The 15,946-nt window shown below is 59.1% G+C and overlaps 2 protein-coding genes across 4 annotated transcripts in view; one reads left to right on the forward strand and one right to left on the reverse strand.

Annotated features, from left to right (window-relative positions):
* ZSWIM5 (zinc finger SWIM-type containing 5) overlaps window positions 1-10,440 on the forward strand; it is an 85,918-nt gene extending 75,478 nt beyond the window's left edge. For both annotated transcript variants that reach the window (XM_068691006.1, XM_068691007.1), the window contains exons 6-14: window positions 1,604-1,780; window positions 3,490-3,636; window positions 4,098-4,235; window positions 4,669-4,929; window positions 5,319-5,454; window positions 6,497-6,654; window positions 8,121-8,284; window positions 8,608-8,689; window positions 8,767-10,440. In XM_068691006.1, the coding sequence (XP_068547107.1) occupies window positions 1,604-1,780; window positions 3,490-3,636; window positions 4,098-4,235; window positions 4,669-4,929; window positions 5,319-5,454; window positions 6,497-6,654; window positions 8,121-8,284; window positions 8,608-8,689; window positions 8,767-9,629 (2,126 nt within the window). In that variant the 3' untranslated portion in view covers window positions 9,630-10,440. The remainder of the gene's footprint in view (window positions 1-1,603; window positions 1,781-3,489; window positions 3,637-4,097; window positions 4,236-4,668; window positions 4,930-5,318; window positions 5,455-6,496; window positions 6,655-8,120; window positions 8,285-8,607; window positions 8,690-8,766) is intronic.
* A 508-nt stretch (window positions 10,441-10,948) lies between these two features.
* Window positions 10,949-15,783, reverse strand: UROD (uroporphyrinogen decarboxylase). Of its 2 annotated transcripts, XM_068691012.1 has the most exons (10): window positions 15,676-15,783; window positions 14,435-14,547; window positions 14,269-14,348; window positions 13,974-14,036; window positions 13,704-13,901; window positions 13,320-13,481; window positions 13,055-13,192; window positions 12,730-12,830; window positions 12,411-12,477; window positions 10,949-12,285 (listed from the first exon to the last, which is right to left on the reverse strand). In XM_068691012.1, exons 1-10 carry the CDS (start codon window positions 15,696-15,698, stop codon window positions 12,121-12,123), a joined length of 1,110 nt encoding a protein of 369 aa, XP_068547113.1. In that variant the 5' UTR covers window positions 15,699-15,783; the 3' UTR covers window positions 10,949-12,120. The 2 variants fall into 2 exon arrangements, with proteins under 2 accessions (XP_068547113.1, XP_068547114.1); XM_068691013.1 differs by lacking the exon at window positions 13,974-14,036.
* Between the last annotated feature and the right edge of the window lie 163 nt (window positions 15,784-15,946).

Below are 15,946 nucleotides of genomic sequence, written 5' to 3' on the forward strand. Positions count from 1 at the left end.
TAGAAAACTGATGGTGCCTGAATTGGTGCGAAGCTGAGCCCTGAAGCCCTGAGATGTGAAGGTGGGGAACTGGAGGTGGAGCAGAGCCCCTTCCCTGGCTCCTGAGTCTCACCTGCAGGCTTTGGGTGCAGACTGCAGCGGAGAAGCCACAAGCCAGGGCTGTTAAATGCCGTTCAGGTGCGGAGCATACACAGCACAGCTCAGTTAGGAGGTTATTCTTTAGTGCTAAAATGAAAAAAAAAAGACAAAGCAATTTTTGCTTTGCAAAAGACTTCACATTTAAGCACTTTCCCGAGATAGCCATTGATTGAAACCCACTGCTCTTGCAGTGCCTCCATCTGCTGCACCCTGACTGGCCCTTGGTGCATTCTGTGGAGCCAACTGCCCCGGTGCCACCAGCAGCTCGCTGCACCGCCCCGTCCCGTCCCACGTGCACATCGCCCGTCGGGAGCAGCTTGGTTTACACCTGGCCCTGCTCCAGGTCCCTCGTGGCCGGGACTCCCTGGTGCTCCCGGCCCCGCTGCCGGGGACTCGCTCGGTATTTGGGGCAGGTCACGCTGTCAGACACACGCGGGGTGTTCCCAAAGCGCCTCACTCCGCCTGTGCCGAGGGCATCGCAGCTCGCCGAGCACCCCGAGCAGGCAGAAAGCAGAGCCCGGAGGTGTCCTAGGGCTGCTGGTGGTGGATATGCAAACGCCACTGCCTCCTTTGTTAGGGAGGGATAAGGGCTGGCTCCCCAAATCCTTCCCCTTGAAGTAAACCTGCCGGCGGGCGAGGGCTGGGTTCCGTACGCACCAACACCTGTTTAATTTCTAGCCACCTCGGGGTGCCTGCAGCACTCGGGCTAATTGCTTGTTGCCATCGTTTCCAGAGCGTGTTTACCCAGCCTGGCGGCTCAGCCCTGAGCACAGCCCTTTGTTTTCCCCTCCCGAAGGCGTTGAGCTCAGCCGGTTTGCAGATCGCAGGACCAGCGCTGCGCCGTGTTGGGGGCTCCCTGTTTTGCAACCTGCTTTTTGCCCTCCTGCTTCCAGCGTGGCCGGGGCGATAGCAGGGGGGCTGCAGGCTGCCCTCCTCCTCCTCCTCCCGCCGCTGCCTGCCTGTTGTGGCCGGGCTGAAATTCTCCTCCTTGCCCCGCAGGTCCCAGACGGGAGGCGAGCAGTTACCTGCTGCCCAGCAGCGCTGTCTGCACAAAACAAAAGCCTCTCGGAAATTTCAGCCTGGATGAGCCAGAGCAGGCAGTTCTAGATTCATCGCAGAGCAATAAGCAGCAGTCGGATTTGTTGCAAGCATCGGCCCCGTTGTGTGGGCAAACACCCCGTGTAGGGAGGGAGAAGGACCACGCGGATGGGCATGAGCCTAGCAAGCAGGCTGCTCTGTTTTTTTCTGCCGTTAATACACCGCGAGCCTCATTAATGCATTAATACATAACGAGCCCTGTTGTTTTGGGTTGCACGCTAGCATTTGATACCTTTGAAAATGTCATTGCAGTTGCAGAGCAGCTGTGAGCAGGAGCACAGGCAGTTGCTGCAGCCAAGCAGTGGGGTTTAAGATGATGACCCCCTCTCCCCAGCCCTCCTGCTCATGTTTTTTTTTCTCTTTGCAGACTCGCTGGCCAGGCCCCGCCGAACCGTGTTCACCCGGGCCATCGAGGGCTGTGACCTGCACTGGCAGGACAGCCACCTGCAGCGCATCATTAGCAGCGACTTCTACGTGTCCCCGTCCTACCAGCGGGAGGGCGAGAGCCTCCTCTTCAACTCCCAGGGGCAGCCCCTGTGGCTCGGTAAGCATCCAAAACCGCAGCCCTCGGCTGGCCGGGGCAGGTAGGGCTGCTCACGGAGACCCACCTGAGGCATGAAAGAAGCTTTGCTACCCCGCAGCTGTTCAAGCTTCAACATCCTAACATGAAAAAAATTCCACGTCCTAAACTGCAAACCCTCAACAGCCACGTGTCCCAGGAGGAGAGGGGGTGAGGCAGGGTTTTGGGGGTTCCTGGTGGCTCAGACTGACCCCAAAATGGGTTTGTCAGGCTGGCACCGAGCAAGCCCCCTGCTGCTGGGAGCGTGGCTGCCTCATCCCCACAGCAAGGGAGGTGGATATACAGATACTGAAGGTCAGACCCTGACCTGTGCTGTCTTAGGCGAAGCAGGAGAGGGCATTTCTCCTCTGGGAAGGGTTTTCCACAGCAGCAGGTCTTCTCCCCAAGCAGCTGTAGCTGGTGGTGTGGGGCTGGTGCCTCCTGGGACTCAGTAAATCTAGCAGGGACACGATGGCCACAGCTCCCCTTCCCTGGGTACAGCCTGGGCTCTGGTGAGCCCTTTGGCCAAGCTGGTTTGTGCGCCTGGTTTTTCTGGTGCAGTTGCCTTGGTTTTGGTTTTTGCGCTTTGGCTTTCTTGGCACCCCTTCAGGGACCCTGTGCCGGGAGAGGAGCTGATTTGTCAGCAGCTTGCAGCAGCTCGCAGCTGAATATTTCATCCACTTAGCAAATGAATAGAGGGAGCAACAAGAAGCTCTTTTGTAGCCGTGTTTGTTCTTAAACCTTCCTCCTGTTCCTTTCTGGTGACCTCTGGGACACGGAAACCCCATTTGTGGAGGTGGCTGTCTGCATTTCCAGAGCTCTCTGATCTCTTCCAGGAATAGAACGATCCCTCTGCTAGAACTTCAGATCTTCTGTGTTTGCCTTTTTTTTTTTTTTTTTTCCCCCTTGGTAGGACATTTTGCAAGAAAATGGGATTTTCGCTGCTTGTTATGCAGCATGGCATGTCATCTGCTCCCGCTAATTTCTCACTCAGTCATAATCCTCTCCACAGTTGCTTGTGATTTCAGGTGAGCAGCGAGCAGCAGGAGCAGATGAATTTCTAAGCAACTGTGAGTCTTGCGGGGGGTTCATGCAACTGTTCCTAATAATAAAACACCAGGCAGGAGAGCTGCAGAAGAGATGGGGTCTCTGCAGAGAGCGCTCCATGCACTCATCAAGGAGGCAGTTCAAATGTCAGCCAAAATCTGCCAGTGCCCCCAGCGCAGAGCTGAGTGCTGGCTGCCTCTTCCCATGTGTCTCCTGTGCAGTGAGAGCGGAGAGAATTGTTTCAGGAGATGCGTTTGGGTGAGCAGCAGTGAAAGAAATCACCCTAAAACATGCAGGCTTTAGGAGAAAGGAGAGGCAGGGTTGTGTTTGGAGCTGTCATACTGCAGCAGTGGCGCGTTGGAAACGCTTCCACTGGGTAAGGTTGGTGGAAGTCAGGATTTAGGAACCGAAATGGCTGCTGCCAGCTGGCCGTGGTGGCAGTGCCATGAGCATTCCCCATGGGCAGCCCTGCCAGGAGCAAGGAGAAAGGCAGGACTTCAACGCAGCAAGCAGGCGTTGAGCTGGGGAGTGGGGAAGGTGCAAAGAGGATGCCCTGAAGCCTGCTGCTACCAGATTCTCTCCCCACCTCTCTAACACCCCCGAATGGCTGTGCTCAGCCACCCGACGTGTATGGCCTTGCCTTGCAGAGCACGTCCCGACTGCCTGCGCTCGGGTGGACGCCCTGCGCTCCCACGGCTACCCCCGGGAAGCTCTCCGGCTGACTGTTGCCATCATCAACACCCTGCGACTGCAGCAGCAGCGGCAGCTGGAAATATATAAGCATCAGAAGAAAGGTAAGGAGCTGAGGTGCTGGAGAAGGGTCCCACCGAGTCTGGTTGGGGTGTCCCGGTGGTGGAGGAGACTTTCTCACAGAGCACTGCTGCCCCATCCAGGGCAAATGAGCCTTCCCATTACGGACTCATCCTAAATGAGTCTGTAAGCTGCAGGTCTGGCTTTGTGGCCACTCCTGTGTCCTTCTGGAGCTGAGGGTGAGCTGCTGCACCTCATGCAGCCTTAAGGACACCTTTTTTTTTGTTGGGTGCCTGCTCCCCCTGTTGTCTATGGCAGCCTGTGTGGTGCCTGCTCTGAGCTTTGTGGCCCTTGCAAACTTCACACAGCCCCTGCTCCCTGGAGGTCCCTGTGTCCCAAGCCCATGGGATAAGAAGAGGCCTCTGGTCTTGGAGTCCTCTCTGGGTGCAGAACTCATCTTTAAATTCCTCACTTTTAACTTTTTTTTTTTCTCCTTATTTTGCAGAGCTGCTGCAGCGAGGAGCAACAACCATCACCAACCTGGAGGGCTGGGTTGGCCACCCTCTGAACCCCATCGGCTGCCTCTTTCTCACCCTGACCGAAGCTTGTAGATTAGAAGAGGAAAATTGCCTTGAAATCTCAGGTATCGGGTGCTCCCCTTGCTCTCTGCCAGCCAACTCCAGCTGAGCCAAGCCCAAGCGGCAGCCCCTGGGTGGTTTGAAGCCCAGTCTCAGCACTCCTGGGCTTCAAACCTCCCCTGTCTCCAGCCCTGGGGTTTGCAGCAGAGCAGGAAAGCTGCAAACAGAGCTGGGCCAGGGAGTACCAGCCCGTGGGAAGGCTCTGGTGGCAGCTGTGGTCCTGTTGCACGTGTCTCAGGTCTCCTGTGGCTCCTAGCTGAGAACAAGAAGGGGGGTGAAGCCCCATATCTCCCACAGGGAGCTTTTATCCATCATCCCTGGGTTACCAAAGGGAAGCATTGGGTCTCGCTTCTGAACTGGAGGGTTTTTCTCTCTGCTGCTGTTCTCCCACCTAGGGAGACTCCCCTAACCCTGCTGTATCTCTCCCCCTTCTCCCAGACACCGGGGACTCCAAACCCCCAGTCTACCAACACGTGCCCGTCGCAACCGGCAGCCAGGACAGCGGCGAGTCCTACCTGTCCCTGGCCTTAGAGGTGGCCCTGATGGGCATGGGCCAGCAGAGGGTGATGCCCGAAGGCCTCTACGCCCAGGACAAGGTGTGCCGCAACGAGGAGCAGATCATCGCCCGGCTGCAGGACCTGGAGCTGGACCCGGTGCTGGTGCAGACCCTTCGGAAGCAGTGCATCCTGCTGCTGGAAGGTGGGGGCTTGGCGCACGGCTCAGGTTCAGATGTGATGACATCTCCCAGGGGTGCCCCTTCCAAGGTTTATTCCTCTCTGACCCACTCCTGGCTTCTTCCTGGCGTGTGGAGCTGAGTCTGCAGGCTGGCTGCTCCAACACAGAGCCCTGATCAGGCAAAGCAAGGGTTTGCTTTGGGGTGAGGCCACCTCAAAGGCTTTATGGAGAACCATATCATCTCTGTTTCTGAGGCATTCTGTAATTGAAATGGTTTTTAAGAAAGGTTTGAGCAGCTGTTTGACCCAACTAATGCACCAGGGAGCTGTTAAGCAGATGCTTAAAGCATTGGGGTGGCACAAACCCCAGCCACAGATAGCACAGCAATGGCTGATGGTTCTGCTTGCACCTAGGTGGTCCCTTCAGTGGCCTGGGAGAAGTGATCCACCGCGAGAGCGTCCCCATGCACACCTTTGCCAAATACCTGTTCTCCGCCCTGCTGCCCCACGACGCGGACCTGGCGTACAAGCTGGCTCTGCGGGCCATGAGGTTGGTGCACGTTTTGTTCTGTTCCTGCCCCCCCAGTTCTCCTGTCATTTGGGTGATTCCTGGTGTTCAAGCCCTAGCTGCAGGGATTTGTGTGGGCCTGGTGATGTCTGTGGGTCACCATCCAGCCTCGCGCTGCTGTTGCCCAGCTCCTGGTAGCAGCTTGCTCCTGCACAGCCTCGGGCACCCTGCAGCCCTCCCTGCAGCCCTCCGTGCCCTCAGGGAAGGCTGTTACCCGCTGGCAGGCTCCAGCACAGACAGGGGGATGATTTGCTCCAGGATGTGCCAGGGAAAATTATGAAATCCTGGCAGGAGCTGCTCAGGAGGACAGCCAGACCTCTCCCAGGGGGTGCCCCAAGCCCATGAGCAGGGAAAGCAGAGAAGTCTGATGCTTTCCTTGTCCAGGGGGACAATTTCCTTCCTGCAAGCCCTGGCTGGGCATTGACTCAGCAACACCAGCACTGATTCACATCAGGAAGTGGAGGTGTGGAAGGGCTGATGTGGTTTTGTCACCGTGTTGGGTGAAGCAAGGCTCCTGCTCCCCTTCCCAGGGTTTGCTGAGCGTTTCAGGTTTTGCAGTATCACCACGCGGGCAGGTAACCAAAACCCGCTGCAGAGGCCCTGGGGAAATGTGCTGCTGCTTCTGATCACAGACGGGCATTTTAAGAAGAACCAGATGATAAAGCCAGGAGTTCTGCCGGGCGCTTTGACATGAAAGGCGCGGAGAGGAGGGCGGGCTTCCTCTTTATTTATTTAATTTTATTATTTTTTTTTCTCAAGGCTTGTGTTTTTCCTTACAAGTTTATAAATCACTTCACGGATCATTCCCCTTCCTTTCAAGTAGGGCTGAGAGCTTGATCCCCGTGCCCATGTGCTGCGCACACAGCCCGCGAGCCCCCGCACGTGCGCAGCAGCAGGAGGCTTTCAAAGGCAGCGTGGGGGGGCGGCCGCCTGGATGCAGCCCCCTCCTCGCCCCACCGCCGCCTCGGGAGCGGGACGGGAGCCAGGGTGGCTCTGACGTTGCCTCCTCCCGTTTGCCCTTCAGGTTGCCCGTGCTGGAGACCACGGCACCGTCTGGCGACGTGAGCCACCCGCACCACCTGGTGTCGGTGGTCCCCAGCAGGTACCCGCGCTGGTTCACCCTGGGGCACCTGGAGTCGCAGCAGTGCGAGCTGGCCTCCACCATGCTCACGGCGGCCAAAGGTTGGTGCTGGCCACGCTGTGCCTGCAGACACGGGGAAGTTGGGGGAGGTCGAGGGGAGCCGGAGAATCCCAAGGGCTGGGGAGCCCAAGGAACGGGGAGCGATGTTGTGGGAGTTGATGGGAAGGGGACCTGGGAGAGCTGGGATGGGGAGCACTCATCAGCCCCTCCAGAAATGGGAACCCTGTCCTCGTGGTGCTCGGTCCTCTAGGATGTGGGAGATGAGATGTAGCTGCACTGAAAGTATTTAACTGGAGAAAATTGGGAGCTTCTGTTTCCCTTCCCTCAAGCATGGGGCTTCTTCAGCCTCAGCTGGACAGGAGGTCCCCAGGAGGTGTGGGCATACCTCTGGGGATATCGACCAGAGCTCTGGGAACCCCAGGATGTCACCCCAACCCCCTGGGTGACACTGGACCATGCCTGCCCTGCAGCAGGGAGCATCCCCTGACCCACAGCGATGAGGCGAGCACAAGATTTTCACCAAACTTCCATTTGTCCAGATGCCAACCCCACCACTTTAGGGCAGCAAACCCACCGGGACAGCAAACCCCTGGCCAGGAAGGTGGTGGTGGCTGTGCCATCAGGGAGCTCCAGCCTCGCTGTCCCTGCAGCCTCCTCCACCTCTCTGCTTGTCCAGGGCTGCTGGTGCCATGCTCCCCCCTCGCGGGGACCTGATGGAGATTTGTTTCCTGGATGGAAGTGGCTGAGTTTTGTAGCCCCTTGTGAGGATGAGGGTTTTATGCTGGGGTTGTAGGGCTGCTGGATTGCACCTGCTGCTCCCCCCGTGCCTTTCCCTGGGTGTTCCCCGGCTGCAACATGTCCCGATGCGATCCTGTGTCCTCGCAGCATTTCTCACCCACGCCCCCGCTAGCTGTTTTAGGGACGTTTGGATTTTGGTGGCGGTGCAAGCGGCTGCTGTGGGTGGCAGGCGATATATTTAGCTATTAGTCATCTGAGATGTCTGTGTGTGCCCAGGTGCAGCTCCAGGGTTTTCACATTGCTGTGCGTTGTTTTTTTTTTTATTTTCTTTGCTCGAGGCTCATCTGCTCAGCTGGTGACTATGGGAGTAGAAACCCGAGCCTGGAGCAAGGCAGAGGGGCTGATGTGACGTGGCAGCATCTGTTCTGTGCCCACACCAAGGGTCCCTCTCCCCACCCTGTGCCCCACAGGGGCTGGTAGGAGGTGCTGATGTCCCCTCAAAGGGTCTGAGATATGGGGACAGGTTTGGGGGTGAGTGAGTGTGGCTGCCCAGGGAGCTGGAAGGTGGTTTGCAGTGCAGTATTGCGGTGGGGAAGACACCCCATGTGCTGTTGTACCTCAGGGCCTGATCAGCATCCCTTCGTGTGCACGTCTAGAGGGGCTGGCCATGCTGAAGGGGCTGGTTCACCACCCGGTGCAGGCAGGAGATGGGGCTGGGGGAATCTTGAGGGGAGGCTCAGCTGCCTGACCATCCTTTACCTGTGCCTAGGGGACATGCTGCGCCTGCGCACGGTGCTGGAGGCCATTCAGAAGAACATCCACTCCTCCTCCTTGATCTTCAAGCTGGCCCAGGACGCGTTCAAGATTGCCACACCAGCCGACAGCAACTCGGACACGACACTCCTCAACGTGGCGCTGGAGCTGGGGCTTCAGGTACGGGATAACGCGGGGGTGGCGGTGGCAATTCTTCCCCTCTAATGGTGGGAGGCCCTGGTCTTCTGCCAAGTAGGTGGTCCCCCATGGCACATAGGACTCACGTGGAAGGGGTAAATTCATCATCGTGTGGCCTGGAGTGGGTAAGCTCAGCCCCACCAGGCCCCTGCAGTGGTTTAGAGGAGATTTTGGGTGAGGCAGCCCCTGAGAACTTCATGGGGAGCTGATAAGTGAGCATGGGGAATTTGGGGGGCACTGTGGTGGTGTTGGTGGTCTCGGTGGAGCCCCATAAAATAGCTGATTGTCCCACATTTGCCTTGCAGGTGATGCGCATGACCCTGTCCACCCTCAACTGGCGGCGGCGGGAGATGGTGAGGTGGCTGGTGACGTGCGCGACAGAAGTGGGTGAGTGCCTAGAGCAAAACCCAAGGCTTGGGTTTGGAGCTCTCCTGGCTCTTCCCTGACCTTGACGTCTCTTGCAGGGGTGCGGGCCCTGGTGAGCATCCTGCAGAGCTGGTACTCGCTGTTCACCCCCACGGAAGCCACCAGCATCGTGGCGGCCACGGTGATGTCCCACAACACCATCCTGCGCCTCAGCCTGGACTACCCGCAGCGGGAGGAGCTGGCCAGCTGCGCCCGCACCCTGGCCCTGCAGTGCGCCATGAAGGACCCGCAGAACTGCGCCCTGTCCGCCCTCACCCTCTGCGAGAAGGACCACATCGCCTTCGAGACCGCCTACCAGATCGTCATCGACGCCGCCTCCACCGGCATGACCTACACCCAGCTCTTCACCATCGCCCGCTACATGGAGCACCGGGGCTACCCGCTGCGGGCCTTCAAGCTGGCCTCGCTGGCCATGACGCATCTCAACCTGGCCTACAACCAGGACACTCACCCGGCCATCAACGACGTGCTCTGGGCCTGCGCCTTGAGCCACTCCCTGGGCAAAAACGAGCTGGCGGCCATCATCCCGCTGGTGGTGAAGAGCGTGCACTGCGCCACGGTGCTGTCGGACATCCTCCGCCGCTGCACCATGACGGCCCCAGGCCTGGCCGGCATCCCCGGCCGCAGGAACTCGGGGAAGCTGATGTCCACCGACAAAGCCCCCCTGCGGCAGCTGCTGGACGCCACGATAAGCGCCTACATCAACACCACCCACTCCCGGCTCACCCACATCAGCCCGCGGCACTACGGGGAGTTCATCGAGTTCCTCAGCAAGGCCAGGGAGACCTTCCTCCTGGCGCAGGACGGGCACATACAGTTCGCCCAGTTCATTGACAATCTCAAACAAATCTACAAAGGCAAGAAAAAACTGATGCTGCTGGTGCGGGAACGGTTTGGGTGAGCCCCGGCTGCCGCCACTCTCACGGCAGGGTCCGGCCGTGGCACGGGGACTCGGGAGAGAAGAAGGAAGGAGAGCGGAGAAGACCTTCCCCCCATCGGCAGAGGCTGCTCTGTTCTGTTCTTCTGATACTTTTTTTTTTTTAATTTTCTTTCTTCTTCTTTTTTTTTTTAATTTTATTTTCTTTCCTGGATTTAACCATTTCACACGCTGAGAGGATCCACAGATTCCTTGGGCACAAACCAAAAGGCGACCACGGGAAAAAGGATGGTTTGCTCAGCCCCTGCCCTCCCTTGCCAATACCAAAAGCTCACCTGGAAATCCAATACCTCTTTCCTGAAGGAAGTGGTCGCTGGAGGGATCCGAAGGTTGCAAAGTGCAAAAATCTTTAAAAATTCTGTTGGGGGAATAAATAAAAAAAAAAAAAAAAGAAAAAGAGCAAGCAAAGAAACCCGCAACACTAGAACCTCATGCGTCACCAAAAGCGATGGCTTTGCAGAGCGCTTCTCCCGCCCGCCCGAGACATGCAAACTCCTCTATTTGTGAAGATACTTCAATAAAACAAGTTAAAGTAACTGTTCTCAGGGATTGCTTACTAAAAGTAACACAAAAAAAAAAAAAAGCATTTATGATACTGTAAATACTATAGTATATGTGTCAATTATTAAATTGTAAAGTTATAATTATTTATAATTCTGTCTTTTATTTGGGGGATACTTGAAATTGTCGTGGGCTGGGGCGATTATTTTTATTATTGCTATTATTATTATTATTATTATAACTATTATTTAAAGACAAAAAAAAACAAACACAACCACAGACAAAAAGAGGAGGAGGCACACGAACATTCTCAGGTTTCCACGGCATTGTCGGCAGCGAGGAAAAGGGTACGGGGGGAGGCAAACGTCCGCTCAACTCGGAGCCCCGGGACGGATGGATGGATGGACGGATGGAAGGATGGACAGAGGGAGGAGCAGCAGCCCAGCGCTTGAGGACGGCGAAGGAAGGGACTCGGCAGCGCTTTCTGGGACGCACACGGACGCGGGCAGAGGACGGCGCAGGAGCGGCGCGAGCCCCCTCGGACGGCGCCCGGTTTTTTCGCCTTCTCCCCGCGGGCGCCCGTGTGAGTGTGCGAGGTGCGTGGGTGCGTGCGCGCCGAGGGGTGCCTTTCTGCTGGGAGGGAGTGGGGATGGGGGCAGCCACACGCTGCCGAGGGGTGGCTGGATTCCCTCTGCCATCCCACCCCGCGGGGATGCTCAGCCCCGTCCCGGCTGCGCCAAGCCCGCAGCAGAGCCTTCGGCCCCTGGCCGGTGGCTCTTGGGTTTTGCTTCATTTATTTCCGACGGGTCGGGAGGGCTGGGGGGGCCGGGGCCAGTCTGGACGGTGACTTGTAGTTAGAGAATGTGGGCTAGTTATCTGCTGTCTGGTTTGACTTTGATTTTTGGAAAGTGACTTTTGTCCGCGCTCCGGCCAGGAAACCAATTGTACTCGGTATCTGTCGCCACCGAAATAGCATTCTTCAACCAGTCTGTTTCTCTTTTTTCCTTTTTTTCCTTTTTTTTTTTTTTTTTTTGTGTGCGTGCGTGTATGTGTGTGTGCGACCTCTTCATCTGATGTTTAATAATAAAAGGGATGAACGTTACTGCGTGTACCCACTTTGTTCTTCTGAAGCTGGAGGGGGCTCTGGGCAGCCCGGCTAATGCAAGGAGGGCACATCCCCGGGGCACGAGGCATCTCAGCTCCCCGTGGCACCCGGCTCCTGCACCCCAATTTGGGGCACAGAGCAGCGGTGAGGCACTGAACCAGCTGGAGCAAGCAGCAGCTGGGCCTTGCTTCACCTTGCAATGCACTGAGCGTGCTGTGGTGTGGGAGGTGGTGGCGCAGTGTGGTGTCCCCAGCACCCCGGGGTGCTTTCTGCAGGATTTGCTGAGCCCTTGGGGGCAGAATTGGCCCCTGGGGATCAGAGATGGGGAAATGTGGGTCTGAGCAGAATGAAGGGTCGGTGGGACAGTCCCAGAGAGGCTGTAGGAGGGTGGTGGCCGTGCTAGGGCTGTGCTGTGTCTGCTGCTGTCCCAGCCAGTGCAGCAGCGTGCTGGTGGTGCTGGTGCCTGGAGGGTGCTGTCCTCCAGGTTACTCCTGCTGGGTCTCCCACCCACTCTGGGACACCCTGGATCAGTGTCATGCTGCCCGTTTTCACCTGAGCAGGGCTTTTGGCTGAGCGTAGGACAGTGGTGGCATGTGTGAGCCCCAAGCTCCTCGTCTGTGATGCTGCCAGCCTCGGGGACCCCTTCCCTGGCAGGCCTGAGCGCATCCTTAGTGCCAGGAGGTGCCCTCCGTACTCCTGCAGATCCCCGTCCCCACAGCCAGAGCCACGCAGCTGCCACAGAAAGGTGCTGGTTTAATGCTGCATCCCAGCCCGGAGCAAGCCCCGTGACAACACCGTGCTCAGGGTGGCTGTGCCCGAAGTGCAGTCCTGTCCCTAAAGCCCCGGGGCTCAGCTGTGCTTGTTGATGTGGCGGGAATGAGCGTGCACGGCCTCCACAAAGGCACCCACGTGCTCGGGGTTCATGTCGGGGTAGAGGCCGTGGCCCAGGTTGGCAATGTAGCGTTGGGTCCCGAAACCTTCCAGCATCTTCTTCACCAGCTCCCCAATTTTCTCCTGCAGACACGATGGGAAACCACGTGTCAGTCCAGGGCACCCCATCCCCGTCAGTCCCACATCCAGCCTGGGATGTGAGATGGGGTCACAAGTGGGGAAACTGAGGCTGGAGGCCTGCAGCTCACCTTGGGTGCATACAGAGCGCAGGGGTCCAGGTTCCCTTGCAGGGTGATGTTTTTCCCTGTCTGGGCACTGCAGTAAGAAGGAAGCAGGTGAGGTGCTGCGTGTGGTGCAGCGACCAGGGGGCACACAGGACCCCTCAGTGCAGCTCCTGGCTGCTGTGAGCTCCAGGTGGTACCAGGTCCTGGCTATCCCCACCTCTGGTTTCTCTGAACCAGAAATTTCCAGTCCTGGGATTCAGCAGGGCACCAGGACAGGCGAAGTGGTGAGGGTAACTGCCCTGGGGTACAGCGTGGGCACCCAGGTGCTGTGCTGGACCCTTACCGAGCTTCCTGGGGCCGGATGGTCCAGTCGAGACCCACCACCTCGTAGCCAGCTTGGGCCAGGTCGCTCAGGGCGTAGTGTGCGTCCTTCGCAAAGACGATCTGGGGAAGGAGATGGCAGTAAAAGGGTCAGCCCCCAACAGCTGGAGTGCAGGATGCCAGGGACAGATGCGCTGCTATATGGCTGACAGGTTCCTAAAGCTGAGTCCCTGCACTGGGACTGGTGTGGGGGTTGTCACGGGATGGGTGCAGCCCTTTGTGCAGGTTCCTCTCCCTCCCCCGGCTGTGCTCTCACACCAGGGACACCTCAGGCCGTTCTGACTCACCATGGGCACCAGCGGCAGCGCCTCTGCTTTCAGCTTGCTCTTCACCCCCCGGGCGATGTCTCGGATGTACGGCAAGGCGAACTCCTGGAACTGCTCTGGGCCCAGGTGCCCTGCGTGTGACTCGAACAGTTGGAGCGCCTGGCAAATACATTGAGCTGGGAGAGATGTGGGCACTGTACAGTGCCTTGGTCCCCAAACCCTCTCTGCTTCCTGTCCGCAGTCCCTGCCCCTATGCCCTGACCTGTCCCCATGTCCCAGGCCGTACCTGCGCTCCAGCAGCCACCTGCCCCACCAGGTAGTCGGTGACAACGTCAGCCAGCAGCCGCAGCAGTTGGTGGCTGGCTTCGGGGTGACGGTAGAGCCAGCTCTTGGCCTTGGACATCGTAGTGGAGCCGCCCCCTTCAATCATGTAGGACATCAGCGTCCACTGCAGGAAGGAGAGCGGAGTGAGGAGGTGACTGAGATGGAAAACGTGCGAGGGGCTGGTAAAAGGGTCAGTGCTGAAGACAGACCCCTAAGCAGCAGCAGCAGTGCTGCATTTAATGTCCCCTAAACATGTAGGGCTCCCTGCAGCTCTGGGGGTGCCAGGACCAGAGTCACCCCAGAGGGAAGAGCAGGGAACCCCACCCTGCAGAGCCTCCTCACTTACAGGCGCCCCGGAGAAGCCAATGAGGGGCACTTTGCCCTCCAGGCTGTGCCGCGTCAGCGTGATGGCCTGGAAGACGTAACCCAGCTCCGCGGTCACATCCACCTTCTGCCGCAGTTTCAGCAGGTCCTCCACCTCCTTCAGGGGCTCTGGGAACGTGGGTCCTTTGCCAGGGACCATGACAACCTCCATGCCCAGCGCCTGGGAATGGGGAAGAATGGAATAATGGTCCCAAACCCAGCCCCATTCCCAGCCACCAGCCACGGCTCTCACCTGGGGCACCACCAAGATGTCAGAGAAAATGATAGCAGCATCCAGGGGGAATCGTCTGAGGGGCTGCAGACAGCAGAGGGGAAGAGGCAGCATGAGTGAGGGGCTGGCACAAGATCTGGGACACACACGTAGGGCAGTGGGGTCCCTGTCTGATGACCAAGGACTCCTGAGCTAAGATTTGGGCTGCACAACCTACTGGGGCCACCTGGAGGTTAAGGGCCTGACCTAAGGTTTCTCCCCATCCCCGTTCCAGAGGGGATGGGGGACACACACAGCCTCCCCGGGGGACGCTCACCTGTAGCGTCAGCTCGCAGCACAGCTTGGGGCTCCGGCAAGTGGCAAAGAAATCCTGTGCGGCTCGGGTCTCCCGAAACTCTGCAAGGAACCCGCAGCTGTGACGAGGTGCACGCTGTACCCCCCCATCGCTGCCCCCAACCCCTCACACCGCCACCGGCTCTCACCGGGCAGGTAGCGCCCTGCCTGCCGCATGCACCACACCGGGGTGTGCTCCGTCTCCTCGCCGCGCGCCGCACGCAGGAACGTGTCGTTCTTCAGCTTGGGGAAGCCTTTGGGGCTGCAGGAGGAAAATCAGAGGGGTGTTAGCACCAAAACGGGGACCGGGTGCCCCGCCAGCCCCCTAGGGCTGCAGGTGCAGGGCTGGCGGCTCGTCCCTGCTCCCCGGCCGGTGACCGCAGGGTAGGGGTTTGCACCCAGCTGGGTCCATGGTGACAAATGTTCCCTCCTTGTCACCTCCCAGGGCCTCTTTGAGGGGGACAGCGGGGCCCTCCCTGGGGACAGGCGATGCCCAGCCCCGGGTCCGTGAGATTACGTTATCAGGGGCAGCAGTTGCTCCCGCCTGGGGAGATTTGGGACCAGCAGGGCCCGGGGGACAGGCAGCCCTGCCACCAGCTGTCCCCAGCCCCTATCAGCACCATGCAGCACGGGGATGGTGGCGTGGGGCAGGGTCCCTGGGGCTCCAGGTGCCCACAGAGCTGGTCACCACATGTCCCCAGTACCCTTCCAGTGGTGTCACCGCTCCAGAGCTGCAACCCGGTGTGCACACACATGGGGTGGGATGGGGACCCCGCAGGACCTCACTGCTCTGAGGGGTGGGGGACACAGGGACAGATCCCCAGAACCTCCATGCGGATCCAGGGCCACTCCAGTGTCCCCAGTGAGCCACCCGAGGGCGGGATCAGCCTCCCCAGTGCCACACCGATGTCCCCAGGGTCATAGCACCCCAGTGCCATACTGATGTCCCCTAGTGCCACAGTATTTGTCCCCAGTGCCACAGCACTGTCCCCAGGGTCATATCACCCCAGTGCCACAGCACTGTCCCCAGGGCCAACCAACACCTCACCAGTGTCCCCAGGGTCGTATCACCCCAGTGCCACAGCACTGTCCCCAGTGCCACACCAGTATCCCCAGTGCCACACCAGTGTTCCCAGTGCCACAGCAGTATCCGCATGGTTACCCAACACCTTACCAGTGTCCCCAGTGCCACCCCAGTGTCCCCAGTGCCACCCCAGCGCCACCCCAGTGCCACCCCAGTGCGGGATCCCAGCACCACACACCAGTGTCCCCAGTTCCCCACTGGGCTCGCACCAGTATCCCCCACAAGGGACCCCCGGGCCACACCGGCGACCCCCTCCCGCGCCCCATCGCGGTGTCAGGGTCAGCCCGGCGGGTCCCCACTACTCACACGAGCCTCTCACCGCCCTCCATCCTGCTCCGCTTCCCGGCCCGCCCCGCTCGGCGCTGCCCCACCCCCGCCCCGCCTCAGGGCCGCCGCCATCTTAGCACCACCCCCTCCGCTGTGGCACGAGCGCCGCCATCTTGCCCCGCCCTATCCCCATCCGTACGCCGCCATCTTGCCCCGCTCCCCGCCTCCTCCGTACGCCGCACGGGCGCCGCCATCTTGCCTCCGTCCTCCCCTCGGGGGCCGCCATCTTGCCCCGGCGGCGGGCGGGGTT

Source organism: Anas acuta, chromosome 8, assembly GCF_963932015.1.
Source record: "Anas acuta chromosome 8, bAnaAcu1.1, whole genome shotgun sequence".
Taxonomy (NCBI): domain Eukaryota; kingdom Metazoa; phylum Chordata; class Aves; order Anseriformes; family Anatidae; genus Anas; species Anas acuta.